This window comes from Oncorhynchus masou, chromosome 24, assembly GCF_036934945.1.
Source record: "Oncorhynchus masou masou isolate Uvic2021 chromosome 24, UVic_Omas_1.1, whole genome shotgun sequence".
Lineage (NCBI taxonomy): Eukaryota > Metazoa > Chordata > Actinopteri > Salmoniformes > Salmonidae > Oncorhynchus > Oncorhynchus masou.
The window spans coordinates 66,475,397-66,498,275 of NC_088235.1; the positions used below are offsets into that span (position 1 = coordinate 66,475,397).

Here is a 22,879-nt window from a genome sequence, read left to right on the forward strand (position 1 = left end):
CACACTTTGAGTTATAATTCAGAGGTTATAAAAGGCTTAGATTTGTTTGTATCTCATACTGTTGCGGATGAATGATGGTTTTAGGGTTAACTCTCCTATCCGAGTTGCTCCTGGTTTGTATGTGGCTAGAAGGTCCTCCTCGTACATTTTCATATATTCAACTATACTGTAAATGCCAGTCAACAAAGAATTGGATGTTTCTTGAGTGCATTTATATTACTGTGCGTGTGTCTGTCTGTCCATCCATCCGTATGTTCATACAGTGGTTGCCCAACTAAAAGTTTGGAGATTATGCTGCGGGACATAGAGGTAATTTGTGGTTTAGTACGTTACTCTGCGTCACTGCTTCAATGCTCCAGACCACCGCAAGGGGGAGTTAGAGCACTGATTATGCTTTTGAGAGCCATATAGATTGCAAAATAATTGGGAAGAGATTTTCAATTGCAAGTTTTATGAATCGACACAAACTTTTCCATTCCCCCTGAACAATGGTGTAAGAATTGCTTGTCCTCTGTCTTGCACGCACACCCCAAAAAATACACTTATTTTTTTGTTTCTACTTGATCAGAACAAGCTGTTACTGGATTGTAGCGTATTACTAACTAAAACTGTTGTAACACTAAGGTTTTAATTCTAAGAGAAAGGAAAATGACCTGGACCTGGATGCCATGTACAGTATTATAGTCTCTAAAAGGAAAAATATTACCACAGTCTCTTGCGCATGTCATTTTCCTTTTTAGAATGCATCCTTATTTACAAAGCGATGATTCATATTTTTAGATATTCTCACATTGCATTTTTGTAAACCCCAAACTCTAAAAGTAATTGGAAAGGTAGATGCAAATTATTTGTGACATTGTGGTTACAATAAAGAATGTAAACAATATGCTGTGTTTTTATTTACAGTAGTGATGGACAGCTGGAGGAATTTTGAAAACAGGTTTTCAAACATCTGTTTTTCACATGTACTGTTGAAAGTGTAGCCCATCATGCAAACAATGTTTCCTATTAGCAGGACAATAGACTCTTCATAGCCCGGCTACTGTAGGTGTGAAAATTTGCTATGTATTCGATGCTTAAGTACTCTAAAGTGTTACATTTCTAACTTAAGACCTAATGCAACCGCAAATTATCAGAGAACCATATAGATTGCAAAATAGATGGGAAGAGATTCCAACTCACATGGTTTATGAATTGACATGCAACTCTTCAAAGCCCAGCTGCTGTAGGTGCGAAAATCCCCCAACAGTTCTTCATCAACATCTTTATGCTTTCATTAATAAAATAAAGAGAAAAAATACACTCAAAAAGCAGATGTTTATTTAACCTCTTGAAACTCCCCATCCCGGATCCGGGATTGTGACTAAGCCTCAGGCTCATTAGCATAACGCAACGTTAACGATTTCTGAAAATCGCAAATAAAATTAAAATAATGCGTTTGCTCTCAAGCTTAGCCTTTTCTTAACAACACTGTCATCTCAGATTTTCAAAATATGCTTTTGAACCATAGAAATTGACTAATTTGTGTAAGAGTATGCAAAGCTAGCATAGCATTTTGTGTAGCATGTAGCACGCAACATTTTCACAAAAGCCAGATAACCAAATAAATAAAATCATTTACCTTTGAAGAGCTTCTGATGTTTTCAATGAGGAGACTCCCAGCCACATACCAAATGCGCAGTGTTTCCTGAAAGCGTCTGTGTGTAGGAGAAATCGTTCCGTTTTCTACATTGCGCCTGGCTACCGAAACGAACCGAAAATGCAGTCACCTACAACGTGAAACTTTTTCCGGATTAACTACATAATATCGACCGAAACATGGCAAACGTTGTTTGGAATCAATCCTCAAGGTGTTTTTTCACATATCTCTTCATTGACATGCAGTTCATGGAAGCTTGCTTCTCTCTCTGTGCCCCATGGAAAAATACTGGCAGGTGACTTTGCGCACCAATTTCGGCGCAGGACACCGGGCGGACACGTGGTAAATGTGGTCTCTTATGGTCAATCTTCCAACGATCTGCCTACAAATACGTCACAATGCTGCAGACACCTTGGGGAAACGACAGAAAGGGCAGACTCATTCCTCTTGCGTTCACAGCCATATAAGGAGATCATGAAAGACAGAGCCTCAAAAATCCTTGTCATTTCCTGGATGCCAAGTCATCTTGGTTTTGCCTGAAGCTCACGTTAAAGGGCACGCACAGAGAAGATATTTGTATTTCTGGACACGTCAGAGTGTTTTCTTTCGAACAGTAGCAATTATATGCATAGTCGAGCATCTTTTTGTGACAAAATATCTTGTTTAAAACGGGAACGTTTTTCTTCCAAAAATGAAATAGCGCCACCATAAGTGTAAGAGGTTAAACTACATTTTAGTTGCACTTCCCCCCCAGCTCCACGACCACAGGCCAAACCTTGCTGAGATGATCAATGTATTTGTTGCACTGTTGTATCGGCTATTTCTCAAGCCAAAACATCTTGATGGCCTTCACCAGTTTGGGCGGCAGGTAGCCTAGTGGTTAGAGCATTGGGCAGGTAACCAAAAAGTTGCTAGATTGAATCCCCGAGCTGACAAAGTAAAAATCTGTCATTCTGCCCCTGAACAAGGCAGTTAACCCACTGTTCCTAGGCTTTCATTGTAAATACGAATTATTTCTTAACTGACTTGCCTAGTTAAATAAATATAAAATAAAACCAGTTCATCTTTGCTTGTACTGTAGGCTTGGCAGAGTTACGGACTCATGTTTTCAGTTGATGCCAAACAAGTTAGATTGGGTTTAAACCAGGAGACCTATACATGTAGAGATGAAATACATATTTTGAGATATACTGTAGGCCTACCGTAGGTGTTGTAGGTCTTTTATTCATTTATTTATTTTTACAACATAAAGGTCTACTTACTCTGCTGGCGTCTTCAGCCAGTTTATGCCCTCATTTGCAATGAAACACGGGCAGCAGTGTGTTTTGGATCATTGTCTGCATTTGGAGAAGAAAAAAAACATTTAGCCTAACAGCCAACATTAGGTACAATAATATAAATATAAATGTTTAGTTATGTTTAGGCCTATGTAAACAGGCCTAAACATAACAAAATATTGCTTTAAGTAGTCACTCAGCTGCTTGATGAAACCTTCCATCACATCTGTGACAATGCTGCAGTTATTTCTTTGTCTTCCTTGCCTGGTGGCGGCCCCTCAGGAAGTCCAGAATCCAGTTGCAGAAGGAGGTGTTTGGTCCCAGGGTCCTTTGCTTATTGATGAGCTTTGGGGGCACTATGGTGTTGAACGCTGAGCTGTAGTCAATGAATGGCATTCTCACATAGGATTTGAAGCAATAGCCTACCGGGTAACTGTTTTAGCACCATTTCACGCTGCTCTGAGACAAGCATGGGACTGGTCTTGATAAAACAATGAGATTTTTATTTTCACTGAATCGCTGTTTGGGTGTTGGTTAGCCTACAATTAGGGTGTGGAAACGGTCATGTTGTACAGTGCCAGGGTTTTGTTTTTCATAGAAACACCATAATATTAATCAAACTTTTGAAGTTAAATTTCAAATCAATCCCATATACTATGTTCTTACAAAAAACGTTTTTAAATTCTTTAGTACAGCCAATATTACAAAAAGTCATGTTTCTCAAAGATGCCCTCTCGTGGTCATACTAGCACTAACTAGCATTATATTATAGCATTGTATATAGACTTATTTTCTACTGTATAATTGACAGTATGTATGTTTTACTCCATGTGTAACTCTGTGTTGATGTATGTGTCGAACTGCTTTGCTTTATCTTGGCCAGGTCGTAATTGTAAATGAGAACTTGTTCTCAACTTGCCTACCTGGTTAAATAAAGGTGAAAAAAATTAATACAAATAAATGAATGACAATGGTTGACAATTAAATAACGTGCCATAGAATTCTGCGGAATCCCTCAAGGTGTGTTGCAGTATAACACAACTTTTACAGGAAGAACCACTGTATGTGGGTGCATGTCTGTTTGCGTTGTATCTTACTATTTTGCTCTGTCCCCCAGGCTCTGGAGAGTGAGTATGTTAGCTCCCACCTCCACCTGTGGATCGACCTGATTTTTGGGCACTGCCAGCAGGGACCAGCCGCTGTAGAGTCCCTCAACACATTCCACCCCTACTTCTACGCCCAGAGAGGGAAAGGGACAAGGGGGCAGGGTGCACTCAGAGACCCCCTTATCAAGAGTACCATCCAGGGATACGTCAATAACTTTGGACAGGTTCCCAAACAGGTAGGAAGGAGAGAAGCCTTGACAATCTACCATTACACATATCTAGGAGGTACTGGTTGTAGAAATGGGGTATATTTCAGTTGGCTCTTGATTTGTGCCAGATTTAGCCAGTGATGGCCAAAGTGAGGGTTGTCTCTATGAATGACCTCTACCCTTTGACACCTCAGCTATTCAACAAGCCCCACCCTCCTCGTGCCGGCTCAAAAAAGGAGGGATCAGCACCCGCCCAGCCAACCCCCTTTTTCTTCAGACTGGACAAGCTCAAACCCTCCATTCAACCATTCAAAGGTAAAGTTCCAATTATAACACGATCATAACATTACTCAAATTTTCTGTACCACTCTCAACACTGTCTAGCACTATTCAATCCCACACAAACCGTATCCAAGCACTTCTCTAACAATACCCCAAAACAGTAGAATCAGGAGTGCTGTGCTTTACTTTTCTGACTTTATTTTCCCTGTGGGGGAAAATTGTTTGCAGTACTATGTGGAAATCACAGAAGGCTGCTGAGAGGAGGACGTCTCATAATAATGAATGGAATGGTATCAAACCCATGGAAACCATGTGCTTGATGAGTTCGATCACCATCCCAAAAATTCAGTTCCAGCCATTGCTATGAGCCCGTCCTCCCCAATTAAGGTGCCACCAATCTCCTGTTGTGAATATTTAAAAGGCGTTACAAAGAACTAGACTTGTATACAGAAGTGCGAGCGTATGCAGTGTGTGTACGCAAGAAAGACTCATGTATTTAATCATTTTCATTCACCTTATTATTTCAAAATAAAATTTTGTACCTCAATTATTTTATCTAACAGCGTTCCTCAATTATTTTATATACTAGATGGGCCAGGTCCACAGGGAGCAATAGGAAGAGGTTGGCTAGACACTCTTCATAGGGTAATTTACCCAGCACACACACACAGATCTGCTACTACGGACCTACAATATTGAGATGGACCCACCAGCGAAGCCTTGCTTAATAATCGGATTAGCCATTCTGAAGGAGATGAGCTGAATGTGTGTGTATGTTGAGGCGATACATACCTTCCTGCATATTACATCTCAGAGTGTTGTCTGATCAAGAAGCATTTAGAGATGACTAGAGAGAAAGATATTAAGGTGATATTAAAGGATATTATGAAGGGTAATGCTGAAACATTCTCTAGGCTCTTTCTACTTCCAGGGGATTTGGAAGGTAAAGTTGGCGATAGGAAAATAAATATTTTTCCCATCCAGGTTGGAGCAGATCAATTAAAGGCACAATTACAGGACGCCAGATACACAAACATCCTGATCCTTATAAATGTGTATGTGTATCCCCTAGGGCAGGGTGGCTGTGTATGGTCTGCAATGCAATATGGGATATTAATTTAATTGAATGAAATTCAGCAGAAGTTGGGAAACTCTTTCATGTGATGGTTTTGAAGTAGGACTATTATTATTATTTTCCCAGGTAATTTGATCCATGTACTTGGTGGCAGAGATTAAGTGTAGCCGATACTACGCCATCTAAGTTTACTAAGGAACTCTTTCCATAAATATATAGCACACAGATACAAACAATCTGGTGGGAGCGTGCAACCTGGTTCACACAGACTGGAGGCTGAGACTGAAATAACACGAGGAGATTTTGATTTTTTTTAACCTTTATTTAACTAGGCAGGTCAGTTAAGAACAAATTCTTATTTTCAATGACGGTGGCTTAGGAACAGTGGGTTAACTGCCTTATTCAGGGGCAGAACGACATATTTTTACCTTGTCAGCTCGGGGATTCGATCTTGCAACCTTTCGGTTATTAGTCCAACCCCTAACCAATAGGTTACCTGCCGCCTATAACGAGTTCTAGGGGAGTCGTGTAAAGGCCACCCATAACATCCACATAACTGCAAGACAGAGACAACTGGTGACAGTATGATTGTCTGAATCACTCAATAACTCGGTCTATCAATCCATATTATATCGTAAGGAATAACAGCAATTCAACCAGCTCAAGGACTAAACCTACTCAAATCAAAATGGTGCCAAACACTAAAGAAAAAAACATTCAAATCAATAGCTAAATTTAAACTGTAATGTTATTTGCATAACCCTGGTTCTGATAATATGTGTGAGATATATCACTATGGGGATAGTGGATTCTATAACTGAAGTACCAATCACAGTCTGTTGGAGACTGACAGACTGGTAATTCTCTATCATGCCTCTCTTCATTGCGCTCTAGCGAGCAAGGAAACACAGTGAAATATCTCACTCATATTATCATAGAACCATGGTTATGCAAGTAAAGCTAAGTTCTATTTGAAATATATTGTTTTGATGTTTCACTATGGGGATATAGACTACCCCCATATCGAGACATGCTCTTCAAAGTCAGACTATTTCCAACCCTTCAGAAGCTCTGACACTAAAGAAGTATATACCAACAAAAGTGCAGTGACATCCAGCAGGTAAAAACCTCATAAATGTATCAGGTGTGGTTCAAATAGCCATAGTGATAATCTATTGTTGAAGGAGATGCTTTTGGACCAGCGGAGGCTTCTGAGTTTAGGAAGGCTCATAATAATGGAATGGAATGAATGGAATGGCATCAACACATGGAAAGCATGTGTTTGTTGTATTTCATACCATTCCACTAATTCCGCTGCAGGCATTACCATGAGCCTGTCCTCCCCAATTAAGGTGCCACCAACCTCTAGGGTTTCGAATAGTGCCCAAGAAGTGGTCATACTTCCGGGCCGCAACCCTTGCTGTCATTCTTTCCAACATAACAGCCTCCTCTACCCCAAAGGACAGTGAGAGAGAGGCCTCCCCTTGCAGTTAGGTGCCCAAGAAACAAAGAGGTAGTTCTAGCTCTTCTCCAATACTCTCGCTCCAACCAAGTTAAGACGAAACAAGCATAGTTGTTGCTAACCTTGTGCATAAAAGTTGGGGTCAGGTAACAAGGTAACCTAGGAGAACCCGGGGCAACTGTAGACACGAATTGTGGACTGATATGTCGTGCAGCTCACTCGCTTGCAGGCGGGCAGACTGCACATTCCATCGGCTGTCAGGAAGCCTCAAGCGCAATAGAAAAGTCCCAAGACTGGGCTAAATGCCTGGAGACTAGGCGCCTGGAGACTAGGCGCAAGCGATGCGCATACTCTTTCACCGACATGCGCAGACCAGCTGGCTGGAGTGTTTACGGACATATTCAATCTCTCCCTATCCCGGTCTTCTGTCCCCACATGATTCAAGATGTCCACCATTGTTCCTGTACCCATGAAAGCAAAGGTAACTGAACTAAATGACTATCGCCTCGTAGCACTCACTTCTGTCATCGTGAAGTGCTTTGAGAGGCTAGTTAAGTATCATATCACCTCTACCTTACCTGATACCCTAGACCCACTTTAATTTGCATATAGCCCCAATAGTTCCACAGACAATGCAATTGTCACCATACTGCACACTGCCCTATCCCATCTGGACAAGAGGAATACCTATGTAAGAATGCTGGTCATTGACTATAGCTCAGCCTTCAATACCATAGTACCTTCCAAGCTCATCATTAAGCTTGGGGCCCTGGGTCTGAACCCTGCCCTGTGCAAATGGTTCCTGGACTTCCTGACGGGTTAGCCCCAGGTTGTGAAGGTAGGAAACACCCCCACTTCGCTGATCCTCAACACAGGGACCCCACAAGAGTGCGTGCTCCGCCCCCTCCTGTACTCCTTGCTCACCCATGACTGCATGGCCACGCATGCCTCCATTTCAATCATTACGTTTGCAGATGACACAACAGTTGTAGGCCTGATTACCAACAATGACAAGAAAGACTATAGGGAGGAGGAGAGGACCCTGGCGGAGTGGTACCAGGAAAATAACCTCTCCCTCAACGTCAACAAAATGAAAGAGCTGATCGTGGACTTCAGGAAACAGCAGAGAGAGCAGTGAAGAAGGTGAAAAGCAACAGCATCTCTTCAACCTCAGGAGGCTGAAGAAATTTGGCTTGGCCCCTAAGATCTTCACAAACTTTTACAGATGCACAATTGAGAGCATCCTGTCGAGCTGTATCGCCACCTGGTACGGCAACAGCACTACCCACAACCGCAGGGCTCTCCAGAGGGTGGTGCGGTCTCCCCAACACATCACCGGCGGCGCACTGCCTGCCCTCCAGGACACCTACAGCACCCGATGTCACAGGATGGGCAAAAAGATCATCAAGGACATCAACCACCCGAGCCACGGCCTGTTCACCCCCCTACCATCCAGAAGGCGAGGTCAGTACAGATGAATCAAAGCTGTGACCAAGAGACTGTTAAATAGCCATCATTAGCCTGCACCTTAGAGGCTCCTGCCCTATATACATTGACATGGAATCACTGGTCACTTTATAAATGGAACACTGGTCACTTTATAAATGGAACACTAGTCACTTTAATAATGTTTACATACTGCTTTACTCATTTCAAATGTATATTCTGTATTCTATTCTACTGTATTTTAGTCAATGCCACGTCGACATTGATTTTCCTAATATTTATATATTTCTTAACTCCATTCTTTAACTTTAGATTTGTTTGTATTGTTGTGAATTGTTAGGTATTCCTGCACTGTTGGAGCTAGGAACACAAGAATCTCACTACACCTGCAGTAACATCTGCTAAATATGTGTATGTGACCAATACAATTTGATTTGATTTGATATAACCATGCTGTGTAACTATCAGAGCCTGCATGACAGGCCAAGATAGTGGTTTAAACGGACGTTGACAGAAATGATCTGTTCAGGTCATATCACTTCTCAGAAGAGCATTAATAATTTACACAGTGAGCGTAAAGAGTGGCGCTTTTGATGATCTCAAGTGGCACATTTGTCGCATTCAGTCTTTACCTCTCATGGGCCACACCCAGAAGGTCATAGTGCTAGGTGAGGGTGGTACATTTTTCTGTGCGCATGGGACCGACGATCCTTGCGTAATGGCAACCGCCAGGGATGGTTGTAAGCAAGAGAGTGATATCCACCAACCATCTCCATCGCCGAGGGGGCTTGAAGATGAGAGATAAGCCTGTTACCTCACTCTGCCACCATGAAGATGGTTGTTACAACCCTCATAGGGTAGTCGGTTTTAACAGACTGTGGAGTCAATCTGTATAGATGGGTCGTTAGTTGCAACGTCACAAAAAAAAACAATGTGCAACAGAAGTGAGCATGTTGTTGTGATTCTCAATGGCCAGATTGCTAGCATGAATGATAAGAACCTGCCACGTGGGGAATCGTAAATGGCTCATTTCAGCTTGTTTCGTCTTGTTCTGAGTGATTTCATGTTAATGCTAATATGGCTCAAATTTGCTAGCTAGCTAACCAACAACTGTAACGATGTATTTGAGAGATAACAAGTGCTTATTGTGCAAATGTTTTTGTCAACACAGACCGGTGCGCGATGACCATAATATTTTCCAGGACAGTTTTCATCTGTATTTTTCATAGTAGTATATTTACCACCACAAACCGATGCTGGCACTAAGACCACACAGCAAGCTGTATAAGGCCATAAGAAAATTAGAAAAAGCTCATCCAGAAGAGGCGCTCCTAGTGGCCGTGGACTTTAATGTAGGCAAACTTAAATCTGTTTTAGCTCATTTCTACCAGCACATCACATGTGCAACCAGAGGAAACAAAACTCTAGACCACCTTCACTCCACACACAGAGACGCATACAAATCTCTCCCTCGCCCTCCATTTGGTAAATCTGACCATAATTCTATCCTGCTGATTCCTGCTAACATGCAAAAACTGAAGCAGGAAGTACCAGTGACGCGCTCAATACGGAAGTGTTCATATGATGCGGATGCTACGCTACAGGACTGTTTTGCTAGCACAGACTGGAATATGTTCCGGGATTCATCCAATGGCATTGAGTAGTGTGTCACCGCAGTCACCGGCTTCATCACTAACGACATGGACGACGTCGTCCCCTCAGTGACTGTATGTACATATCCCAACCAGAAGCCATGGATTACAGGCAACATCTGTACTGAGCTAAAGGCTAGAGCTGCTACTTTCAAGGAGTGGGACACTAATCTGGACGCTTTTAAGAAATCCTGATATTCCCTAAGACGAATCATCAAACAGGCAAAGCGTCAATACAGGACTGAGATTGAATCCTACTACACCGGCTCTGAAGCTCGTCGGATGTGGCTTGCAACCTATTACAGAATACAAAGGGAACTGACGAGCACCAGCTATTCTGGACGATTGTGTGTGATCACGCTCTCCGTAGCCAATGTGAGCAAGATCTTTAAACAGGTCAAAATTCACAAGTCCGTGGAGCCAGATGGATGGCAATACAGAGTTTAGTGCGTATGGCCCAGTACATCACTGGTTCCAAGCTTCCTGCCAGTCAGGACCTATATACTAGGCTGTGTCAGAGGAATGCCTAAAAAAATGACAGACTCCAATCACCCAAGTCATAGACTGTTCTCTCTGCTACCGCACGGCAAGTGGTACCGGAGCGTCAAGTCGAGACCCAACAGCTTCCATCCTAAAGCCATAAGATCACTGAACAATTAATCAAATGGCCACCCGGACTATTTACATTGACACCCTCCCCCCCCTTTGATTTTACACTGCTGCTACTCAGGGTTTATTATCTATGCATAGTCACTTTACCGCTACCTATGTACAAATTGCATGAACTAACTTGTACCCCCACACATTGACTTGGTACTTCCTGCCTAGCTTCTCAAGAAACTTTCCCACCTCGACTGGTGTTTCAAAAATGTAGGAACAATCGCCGTGGGAGACCCCTAGGCACGCTGGAAAGATGATTCCATACCGGATAGCCTTAGCCCGTTAGCCACTGCATTACACTGTCGAAGCGTTTCTGCTGCTTGTGAACTGACTTCCATAGAGAGATCTGGGAAGAACATAACTTACCGATTCTTGAAGAGTAATCTCCCTTTCGCCCTGGCTGCATTCATCACGAGAATCGTATCTTTATAGTTTAAAGACTTCCTTATCAGAGCCCTCAGGGGTGCGTTGAGGACGTATCGTGGGCCAGAATTCCGATGAGCTCTCTCAATGATAAAAGTAGAGCGGAGTGGCCTCAGGATGCCACCGCTCTAGGAATGAGCAAGCATCGCTCCCCTCAGCACCTTCAGGGAGATGTACTAGTCTCAAGTTCGATCTCCTGCTGCGGCCCTCCAAATCAACTAGTTTAGAGGTAAGCGATTCAACCTTTTCCACAAGAGCGGTGGTCGTTGCCTGCATGGCTATAACGTTGTCTTCGGTTCCAGAGATGCGTACCTTAGCCTGAGAGATTTGCCCAGCACATTCCTTGACTTCAATTTTAACGTTGTCTACTGCAGACAGTACATTTTCAAATTTGAAATAGAATTATACATTGATATCTTTGATGGCCTTGAGGATTTCGGAGCAAACTGCGCGTGTTTATTGCCTCAGTCCTGCTTCCACCACTAGCACATGAAGCTAGCCCCGCGTCTTCGTCCTCAGACTCTAAACTTTCACTCGGTAAGTCTGCCTTTTTGGTGTGACTTTTCCTTGTCGGCATTGTGGGTTTTGGAAGCTAATAATCTATTACTGCCTTTCCTGGTACATTAAGCTTAAACCTCCTGTTGTGTTCCTTTCATGTTAATTAATTCTGTGTTCCCGGTTCAAAATGACTGCCCCATTATAGGTGATTATAAATCCACAATAATACTTATATTATCGCCTAATGTTGTGTTAGATCTTTTTATCAACTTAAGTTCTTGTGAACATTACACGTTTTGAACTTCTACTTGCTATTCATGGCCTGTAAGCCTCATTGACCTGAGCTCATACAACTAGTTTTTGAGTTTTTCAAAAGCATACTATATGGATTATTTTGACTATAACAAATACTCAGATGAAACATTGTGCTATTTACCACAGACTACTTTGTGTCCAAGTTTAACAAGGTCTTACTCCTCCTCACCAGTGTCATGATCAAAGATATGATCAAGAGCCTCACATACAGTATATCGTTTGGTCGTTGTGAGCAAGGCCTCCATAAAGCTTTATATACCAGAGCAGCTCTATATATTATTGAAACAATGTTGCGATTGTTTGTGAGAAAACCAACAGGTGTGGTTCCCATGGAGTAAAGCTTCTATTGGGGAAAGGTTCCCGTGGAGGTTGCCAAGGAAGCCAAAAAGGGGATTTAATAAAAAAAAATGATTTCACCTTTATTTAACCAGGTAAGACAGTTGAGAACAAGTTCTCATTTACAACTGCGACCTGACAAGATAAAGCAAAGCAGTGCGACACAACCAACACATGGGATAAACAAACATACAGTCAATAACACAATAGAAAAATCTATATACAGTGTGTGCAAATGTAGTAAGATTAGGGAGGTAAGGCAATAAATAGGCAAGTGGCGAATGACAATTTAGCAATTAAACACTGGAGTGATAGATGTGCAGAAGATGAATGTGCAAGTAGAGATACTGGGGTGCAAAGGAGCAAAAAATAAATAACAATATGGGGATGAGGTAGTTGGGTGGGCTATTTACAGATGAGCTGTGTACAGGTGCAGATGTGTGTACAGGAGTGAGGTGTGTGTGTGTGTGCGCGTGTGCGTGCCCAGGCTGCGACATTACCGCTCATACAGGCAAGCTACCAGAGTTGCTTCTGATTTCTCTATTGTCTGTTGCCTGACCCAGTAGGCCAGATAGTTTTTGGGGACAGAGAGGTTCTTATCTTAGGGAACAACAAACTTCTACGTCCCTCTAATCTCTCTCCCCCCCCCTTCGTGGTGCATTAGGCCAGGTGGTTTGTGTGGATAAAGAGGATCTGGACTTATTTTACCTCCTTCTATTCATATCTCGATCTCTTCTTCTCCTCACCCTTTCCCTATCTTCTCTTCCTCCCCTTCAGAGCTCCTTCGTGGTCCAGTAGGCCAGGTGGTTTGTGTGGACAAAGAGGTTTTGGTCGTAGAGAAGAACAGACTACTGATCCCTCCTCTGTGGAATGTCTACTTCTCCTGGGGCTTCCCTGATAACTCCTGCTCCTTCGGACACTACACCACTGAGAAAGTATGTACACTATGGAGGCCTTTTATTCACTTACTCACACTAGCAAAGGTTCAATTAGATGACCATCCATCCATCATGAGGTAGCAACATGACATGAAGCTTTAAAGTTGGCCAAACAATTTCCATCATAGACAATGACTAACATTTGTGTGTGTATTTCTATTTCCCTCTCCTAGACCTTTGCTGTATGTGAGAGTATGTGTGACTGGGGGAAGATGCTGTGTGCAGCGTGTCCCAACCAAGCTACCATAGTCACTGCTGGGATCAGCTCAGTGGTGTGTGTGTGGGATGTTTCCATCAGCAAGGACAAACTCACTCACATGAAACTCAGACAGGTGTGTGTGATGTGGTGTGAGAGTGATGTGGTGTGAGAATGTATCTAGCCCAATACACAGTAAAATGTGTGTGTGTTTGATAAAGTGAATCTCATATTGGTCTCCCAGGCGCTGTATGGTCATACCGATGCAGTAACGTGTTTGGCGGTGTCTGAGGTTCATGGAGTGATACTCAGCGGTTCGCGTGACCTCACCTGTATACTGTGGGACCTTGAGGAACTCAACTACATCACTCAGCTACCTGGACACAAGGCTAGCATCACAGCACTTGCTATCAATGACCTCACGGTGAGTCTACACTCTATTTTTACCTCTTTCATATCATTATCTCTCTCTATTTTTTCTATTTTTCTCCCCCCACAAGTCCAGAATCCATGTGCTAACTATCAACAACATCTGAGAGTTGACCTCTTTCTATACCTCCTTTTGCATCCGTCTATCGCTTTTCTTTCCACTTTCTATTTCTCTCTTTAGTGGGATCCTGTTGGATCCTGCCTGCTGACTGATAAACATATATTTTTTAAAGTACCACACAAGTACATAGGGACCATCATCGTTTAGCCAGTCTATTGCACGAGCATTCCTGGAACTCAGAATGAGGAAGGGAGGATTTCCTTTTCTGGCTGCACACACATCCTCTACTATGCTCGGTGCTCATAGGTCTACCATGTGTGTGGTCACTGATAGAGACACTTTTCCGTTCATTCCCTCATTTGTTTGAATTTGTATTTATTATGGATCCCCATTAGCTGCTGCTAAAGCCGTGTGTGTGTGTGTGTGTGTGTGTGTGCCAATGTTTGTGTTGCTTCACAGTCCCGCTGTTCCATAATGTGTTTTTTTATCTGTATTTTAAATCTAATTTTACTGCTTGCGACAGTTACTTAATGTGGAATAGAGTCCCATGTAGTCATGGCTCTATGTAGTACGGTGAGCCTCCCATAGTCTGTTCTGCACTTGGGGTTTGTAGCATGGCCAACCCCTTTTACCTGTGTATGTTAACCCTCTCCTTCAGGGTGAGATAGCATCGTGTGCAGGGCCGGTCCTGTACCTGTGGAGTATGAAGGGTCAGTTACTCACCTGGCTCGACACATCCTGTGGCTCTGATGTCACTTCCTGCAGCTCAGATGTGGACATCCTGTCTGTCTGCTTCACTCAGAGACACGAGTGGGATCCACGAAACGTTATAGTCACTGGCTGTGCTGACGGGATAGTGAGGGTAAGAGAGTGAGAGTGTGTGTTTGCTAGTTCTTATTCGACAATGTGTGTATGTGTGTCTTGCCTACTACTTACTAAAACTACCTAATGTTTACTAATCATACTAAATACTATTTAGAACTTACTGTTTAGTAGAAATGTATGCCGTAAGCATCAAATATTAACATACTAGGCTAACCCATAATGAGAATGCGTCATATAATGCAAAATTCGTTCATTGTCCCCTTATATGATTATCAGCTTAATTAATTAACAGCTTATGTCAAACACACTTGGGTTTGAAAATACTTTTTTTCTCACTAGTTTGCAGCGGATTCTACTAAATGACAGGCAGAGATGAGTTTGACATCCTGGCATTTAAATCATATCGAATTGTTGAGATTTCATATACTATAAAACCTTATATTATCGCACAGCTTATCAGCCTACTACTTAGAACACAAATACGAGTATTCGGACACGGCCTGATCGTTTGTTTGTGTGTGTGTGTGCATGCGCATCAGGGTGTTGTGGGAGGTTTGCGTGTGTATGCACGTGCCTGTGTGCCTATGTGCCTGTGTGTCTTTCTTTAATGGGTTCAGTTATGTTGGATTGTTTGTGTGTAACAGATCTGGAGGACGGAGTATACTAGAACATCACCTGATCCTCCACAGCAGCCCACATCCCCTGGACAGGATCAGTCTGCAACGACTATAGACGGTAATGCTAATGCTAATTTCATGCTAATAACAACAAGACATAAATATTCCTCAAATGAGAAGAATATGATTTTTTAAAACACTTCTGGTTCATAATCAAATAAGTGCTTTTACACTCCCCCAGATATACATTTGGACAGTGAAGCTAAAACTTTTAATTTGGCTCTATACTTCAGAATTTTGGATTTGAGATCAAATGTTGAGGCAACATTTTATTTGAGGGTATTTTTATACATATCTGTTTGCATTGCAGCATTGCATAGGTGCGTGCGTCTATTTTATCCTTGCCATAAACCAAAAGTAGACTAAGAATAAAGGGGTTTTAAGTGGTCTACTGAGGGTGCTTTTTAAATGGTCTACTGAGAGGTTTTTGCCCTCATGCTTTTTCATTATTTACAATTCACATACCTGTATTTCGCTTGCTCACGTAGGCTATCCATCCACATTTTCAAAGAGCGCCCCTCGTGAGATTACCAGTCCAAACACGATTACCAGTCCAAATGATGCCATTTCTTTTTATCTACCTTACACATCGGCAACGATGCAATTGACAGGAGCCTAGTATTTTGGAAAGAGGTTTGAATTTTATGCATAAAGGCATTTAGGCACAGTGCCATGGAACAAGGGAAGTGATTTATAATATCATGCTTCTCAAACCCCTTCCTATTTAGAAATAGGTATGTCTAAATACAGTTACAGGCACCATAATTGCCCCCTATGGGCATATAATACAGACAAGGCAATTTAGACTATGGAGGGTTTTACGCACGTCCAAACGTTACACAGGAGCTGAATAAAGATCCAATATAAAGAGAAAATGGGAATGTCCACTCGTCGCAAATGTAATGATTTATAAACATCACGGAACCATCTTACAGATCATATTTACACTTCTCCAGAAATACCAGACATTGCATTCAAGCCATGTACGTTCACTTCACACCATAAACCCATGGATGGTGAATCTTTAACAATATGTTTTTTAATTAAATTAAACAAAAAACAATCCACTTTTTTTTAAACAACAATATTTCAAAGAAGTTGTTGTTGCGTTTTTATCAGAATTTGATTTGAATTATACATGACTTTTTAGGCCTTATCTAGTGAATTTAATCTTGCTTATTGACTATGTTTGCCTCGTCCTATGTTCAGACTGCAATTTACAGTCGGCCTAGACCCTATATCAGTGTGAACGCTAAAGCCTATATTTAACAATGGATTTCCATATTGAAGCAATTACAACAATGTGGACTGCAAATAGTTTGGATAGCAAATTGACTAGATGTTCAGGAGTCTTGTGGCTTGGAGGTAGAAGCTGTTTAGAAGCTAGACTTGGCGTTCCAGTACTGCTTGCTGTGTAGTAGCAGAGAGAACAGTATATGACTAGGGTGGCTAGAGTCTTTGACACCACCTGGTATAGAGGTCCTGGACGGCAGGAAGCTTGGCCCCAGTTATGTACTGGGCCTGTCAAACTACTCTCTGTAGTGCCTTGCGGTTGGAGAAAGAGCAGTTGCCATACCAGGCAGTGATGCAACCAGTCAAGATGCTCTCAATGGTGCAGCTGCAGAATCTTTTGAGGATCTGAGGACCCATGACAAATCTTTTCGGTCTCCTGAGGGGGAATAGGTGTCTCTGATTTCCTCCCTACAGACTGTCTCTTTGTTGTTGGTGATCAGGCCTACCACAGTTCTGTCATCGGCAAATTTAATGATGGGTTGGAGTTGTGCCTGGCAGTGCAGTCATGAGTAAACAGAGAGTACAGGAGGGGACTGAGCACGCACCCCAGGGGGGCTCCTGTGTTGAGGATCAGCGTGGTGGATGTGTTGTTACCTACCCTTACCACCTGGGGACAGCCCGTCAGGAAGTCCAGGATCCAGGGAAGTGTTTACTCCCAGGGTCCTTAGCTTATTGATGAGCTTTGACGACACTATGGTGTTGAACGCTGAGCTGTAGTCAATGAATGGCATTCTCACATAGGTGTTCCTTTAAGTGAGTGGGTCTAGGGTTTCTGGGAAGATGGTGTTAATGTGAGCCATGGCCAGCCTTTCAAGGCACTTCATGGCTACAGATGTGAGTGCTACGGGTCGGTAGTCATTTAGGCAGGTTACCTTGGTGTTTTTGGGCACAAGGACTATGGTGGTCTGCTTAAAACATGTTGGTATTACAGACTCGGAAAGGGAGAGGTTGAAAATGTCAGTGAAGACACTTGCCAGTTGGTCAGTGCATGCCCGCAGTACATGTCCTGGTAATCCTTCTGGCCCTGCGGCCTTGTGAATGTTGACCTATTTAGAGGTCTTACTCACATCGACTGTGGAGAGCGTGATCACACAGTCTTCCGGAACAGCTGGTGCTCTCATGTACTGTATGTTTCAGTGTTATTTGCCTCGATGCGAGCATCAAAGTAGTTTAGCGCGTCTGGTAGGCTTGTGTCTGTGGGAAGCTCTCGACTGTGCTTCCCTTTGTAGTCTTTAATGGTTTGCAAGCCCTGCCACATCCAACGAGCGTAAGAGCCAGTATAGTACGATTCGATCTCAGTCCTGTATTGAAGCTTTGCCTGTTTGATGGCTCGTCGGAGGGGATAGCGGGATTTCTTATAACCTTTCGAGTTAGAGTCCCACTCCTTGAAAGTGGTAGCTCTAGCCTTTAGCTCAGTGCGGGGTATGTATGTGCGGTCACTGTGGGGATGACGTCATTGATGCACTTATTGATGAAGCCAATGACTGATATGGTGTACTCCTCAGTGCCATTGGAGGAATCCCGGAACACATTCCAGCGTGTGCTAGCAAAACAGTCCTGTAGCTTAGCATCTGCTACATCTGACCACTTTTTTATTGATCTAGTCACTGGTGCTTCCTGTGACTAGATTTTTGCTTGTAAGCAGGAATCAGGAGGATAGAATTATGGTCAGATTTGCCAAGTGGAGGGCGAGGGAGAGCTTTGTATGCATCTCTGTGTGTGGAGTATAGGTGGTCCAGAGTTCTTTTTCCTCTGGTTGCACATTTATCATGCTGATGGAATTTTGTGTGAGCGGACCAAGTAATTGGGCGTCACTCTAAAGCGGGAAGGTGGAATAAACGAGTCAGGAGTAGGTTTTCTTGATTGAACACAGTTCTCTATTGAGGGCATTTGGTCAACAAAAACATTCCAACATAATCAATGAAAATCTTCCAAGGAAAAACATACATCTTCTTCTCCAGATGAAACAGGAACACAATAGGATTATCTTTAAACTACAACAAAAAGTCACGGGATTGTCACCGTCTTAGTGGTTCTTCCTGGATAGCTTCTCTCTCTCGGTGTCCATCTTCCAGAGATAGTTTTCCCCTCCTCTCTCTGCTGGTTCCATTCTCTCTCTTATAGGGGAATGAGAGTATGTCATTAGTACCGTCAGCTGTGCTTAATTGCCTCTGGTTACCTTGTCTCCCATGCCTTGTTGGGCTACTATCCGTGAGCCCAGCCTGCCCTCTGGTGGTCCTTCCACATACCTTCCCCCCCAGGACCGAACCTACTTGGTCGCGTCGGGACAGCGTGTCTGCATTCCCGTTCCTCTATCCGGCTCTGTGGATGACATGGAAAGAGAACGGTTGTAAAGACAAAAACCATCTGGCTATTCTGTTGTTATTGTTTCTCTTACCAGCCATCCACGTGAGGGGCGCGTGGTCAGTAACTAATGCAAACCTCCGACCCTGTAGGTAGTACCGGAGATAATCGAGGGCCCACTTGATGGCTAAGGCCTCTTTCTCTACGGTCGCATACCTCTGTTCCCGATCGCTGAGCTACCTACTAAGGAAGAGAATCGGCTTCTCTGCTTCACCTTTACCCTGAGCTAGTACGGCCCCGAGCCCTGTATCCGAGGCGTCGACCTGCACAATGAACTCTTGTGAGAAGTCCGGAGCCTGTAGAACGGGATCAGAACACAGGCCATCTTTTAGCAATTGAAAGGCCTCTTCCGCCTCGTCTTTCCACTCTACCTGGTTTGGCAGGTTTTTCCTGATGAGGTTTGTGAGGGGTTTGGCAATGGTTGCATATCCCGGGATAAAACGGCGATAATATCCTGTTATCCCTAAGAAGGCCCGAACGTCTCGCTTGGTCTGGGGTCGAGGCCAGTCACGAATTGCCCTGGTCTTCTCTGCCTGTGGGCGTATTTTCCCATTCCCCACGGTGTACCCCAGGTATTCCGCTTCGGATAGGCCCAGGCAGCATTTATTTAGATTGGCTGTCAACCCTGTGGCTTCCAAACTCACGAGCACCACCCGTAATCGCAGGAGGTGACTATCCCAGTCCTCACTGTGGATGACCACATCGTCTATGTATGCCGCTGCATACTCTTGATGGGGCCGTAGAATGGCATCCATGAGGCGTTGGAAAGTTGCAGCGGCACCATGCAGTCCGAAGGGCATCCTCACATACTGGAAAAGCCCCTCTGGAGTGGCAAAGGCAGTCTTTGGGCGATCCTCCGGAGCCACCGGCACTTGCCAATATCCCTTCGTCAAATCCAGGGTAGTGATGAACTTAGCCTTTCCTAAGCGCTCCAAGAGTTCATCCACGCGGGGCATGGGATACGCATCGAATGTAGAGATGGCATTCACACCCCTAAAGTCGTTGCCGAGTCTCATGCTACCATCGGATTTGGGGACGAGGACTATGGGACTGGACCACTCACTAGTCGATGACTCGATCATGCCCATCCTCAACATCTCCCTTACCTCTTTCTTAGCGATGACTCGACGAGCCTCAGGAATCCTGTAAGGGTGGATATGCACCTTCTTGCCGGGTTCAGTGTGGATATGGTGGAACAGGACATCTGTTTGTCCTGGGAATAGCGAGAATATTCGACCGAAGTTCATAATCAGCTTGTCTAGCTGTCTTGACTGCTCCGGTAGGAGAGTTTGGCCACGGCGCACCTGTGGTAGAGCCTCCTCTTTTCCTTTGCCCTCCAGGGCCATCAAAGCCACCTCCTCCTCTCGTCCATGGTACGTCTTCAGCAGGTTTATGTGATAGAGTTGGACCTTCTTCCTCCTGTCAGGTTGCTTGATGAGGTAATTGACCAGTGAGACCCTTTTCATTACCTCGTAGGGCCCCCTCCACTGCGCCAGCAAGCGATGTTCGGCCGTGTGCACAAGGCCAATAATATTCCAACCGGAGAATTCCTTTGTCTTCAGAAAAAGCACTGGAACGCGAGGTATTGCTGTAGGGAGTGCTCGTCATGAGACCAAGGCTCTCTGCCAGATCACTGACTCAAAGAGGTCTCATGAGCCCCTCCTTTATAGTAGAATCCTCATTCAAGTTTCTAAAGACGGTTGACATCTAGTGGAAGCCGTAGGAAGTGCAACTTTATCCATATCTCAATGTGTATTCGGTAGGCCAAGCTTAGAAAAACTACAAAGCTCAGATGTCCCACTTCCTGGTTGGATTTTTCTCAGGTTTTCTCCTGTGGCGGTATGTAAAACAGCTACAAAGAATACAGATGAAAACTCTCTCGGTGGGTAATGTGGTCTACAGCTTATCATGAGAAACTCTACCTCAGGCGAGCAATAGCTCAATAGACTTCCTTAGATATCGTGCACATACAGGTGAGTGAACAGGTGATTAGAATTCAGGAGATTGGGATGTGGAGAGTGAGCTGCGTTCAGCGGATCTATGTGTTTGTGAGTGTGAGCTGGAAAGTGGGCTGGAAAGTGAGCTGTGTTCAGGGGATCTACTTGTTTGAGAGTGTGAGTTGGAAGCAGACGTTACAGGCCATTTCTTGGAGAGACTCCTTCCCCTCCAGGAGACTGTCAAACATGATGACAACACCACCCCAACGGGTGGGCAGCTTCAATTTGGTGCTCTTATTCTTCTCACTTTGCTTGGTGAGGTAGATTGCTGCTATAAAAATGACCCTTCACATACCTAACCATTTCCTTTGCTCCCTTGTAGAGTGTATCCATATTTTTCCATGCCATGATGTTCTTGAGGAGCAGATTCAATGCATGAGCAGCACAGCCAATGGGTGTGATGTGGGGGTAGGACTCCTCCACTTTAGACCAAGCAGACTTCATGTTCTCAGCATTGTCTGTCACCAGACAAGGTCATTGATGACTGCTTTCAGCTCATCTGCAATGTAGAGACCGGTGTGGCTGTTGTCCCTTGTGTCTGTGCTATTGTAGAATACTGGTTGAGTGGTTGAGATGATGTTGTTAATTATTCCTTGCCCACGAATATTCGACCACCCATCAGAGATGATTGCAACACAGTCTGCTTTCTCTATGATTTGCTTGACCTTCACTTGAACGCTGATGAGCTCTGCATCCAGCAAATGAGTAGATAAAGAATGTCTGGCTGGAGAGGTGTATGCTGGGCGAAGAACATTCAGAAATCTCTTCCAATACACATTGCCTATGAGCATCAGATGTGAACCAGTTGCATACACAGCTCGAGCAAGACATTTATCAGCATTTCTCTGACTATGTTCTTCCATTGAGTCAAAAACTTCTGATTCCCGGAGAACCACGAGCTGTTGCTATCGATAAGGTGTCTGAATCATAATTTTCATCTTCGAATAGAAGTAGAGGGACTTTTGTCAGAGGTTGCTTGTTATGACCGCTGAGGGAACTTTCATGCCTTGGTCAGATGATTCTGCACCTTTGTTGCATTCTTCAGATATGATTTGGCACAGCATTTTCAAATGTACACAGCTTTTCCTTCTACATTAGCTGCAGTGAAATGCCTCTACACATCAGATGGTGTGGCATTTCCCTGTAAAGATATTTTTGTTGTTGTAATAAAACAACATACAATTCCATGTACAGATAAATAGTTAAGCAGTTACAACTCCTTTGGAAGATTCTTTTTTTAAATGAAACATGTTTGGAAACAGGTTAATTAACACTCCTCAGTTAGTAGGCTCAAGCAACCTAAAACCCACATGGTAGCAAAAACTATCTAGCAGAAATTGTTAAGCTAGAAATTATTTTTAAAACACTTTGCTGTCGGCTACTATTTACTAGTTAACAAACAATCACATATGTCATATAAAATATATTCACCCCAACCAGTATTGTAATCAACCAGAAAGTAGTCCTTTGCTAAGACCTTGTAGTAGTGTGGGCTCAATAACATCTTATTAGTATGTAAGATCTTGAGAATCAGCTGTACATGTGATGGAAGAATGGACTGTGCAAGCTGAGGGTTTCAAATCCATTAATTTGTGGGAAATTTAACCAAAATACAGTGGCTTGCAAAAGTATTCACCCTCTTTTTTCCTATTTTGTTGACTTATAACCTTCCATTGGTGTACAGCAATATTTACAGTTGAAGTCAGAAGTTTACATACA

The 22,879-nt window shown here is 43.4% G+C and overlaps 1 protein-coding gene across 3 annotated transcripts in view; it reads left to right on the forward strand.

Moving 5' to 3' along the window:
* The window catches only part of wdfy4 (WDFY family member 4), a 191,577-nt gene that overhangs the window by 157,707 nt on the left and 10,991 nt on the right, over nt 1-22,879 (forward strand). For all 3 annotated transcript variants that reach the window (XM_064934604.1, XM_064934603.1, XM_064934605.1), the window contains exons 57-63: nt 4,034-4,258; nt 4,426-4,546; nt 13,158-13,315; nt 13,492-13,650; nt 13,759-13,938; nt 14,663-14,866; nt 15,474-15,564. In XM_064934604.1, coding sequence (XP_064790676.1) covers nt 4,034-4,258; nt 4,426-4,546; nt 13,158-13,315; nt 13,492-13,650; nt 13,759-13,938; nt 14,663-14,866; nt 15,474-15,564 — 1,138 coding nt within the window. The remainder of the gene's footprint in view (nt 1-4,033; nt 4,259-4,425; nt 4,547-13,157; nt 13,316-13,491; nt 13,651-13,758; nt 13,939-14,662; nt 14,867-15,473; nt 15,565-22,879) is intronic.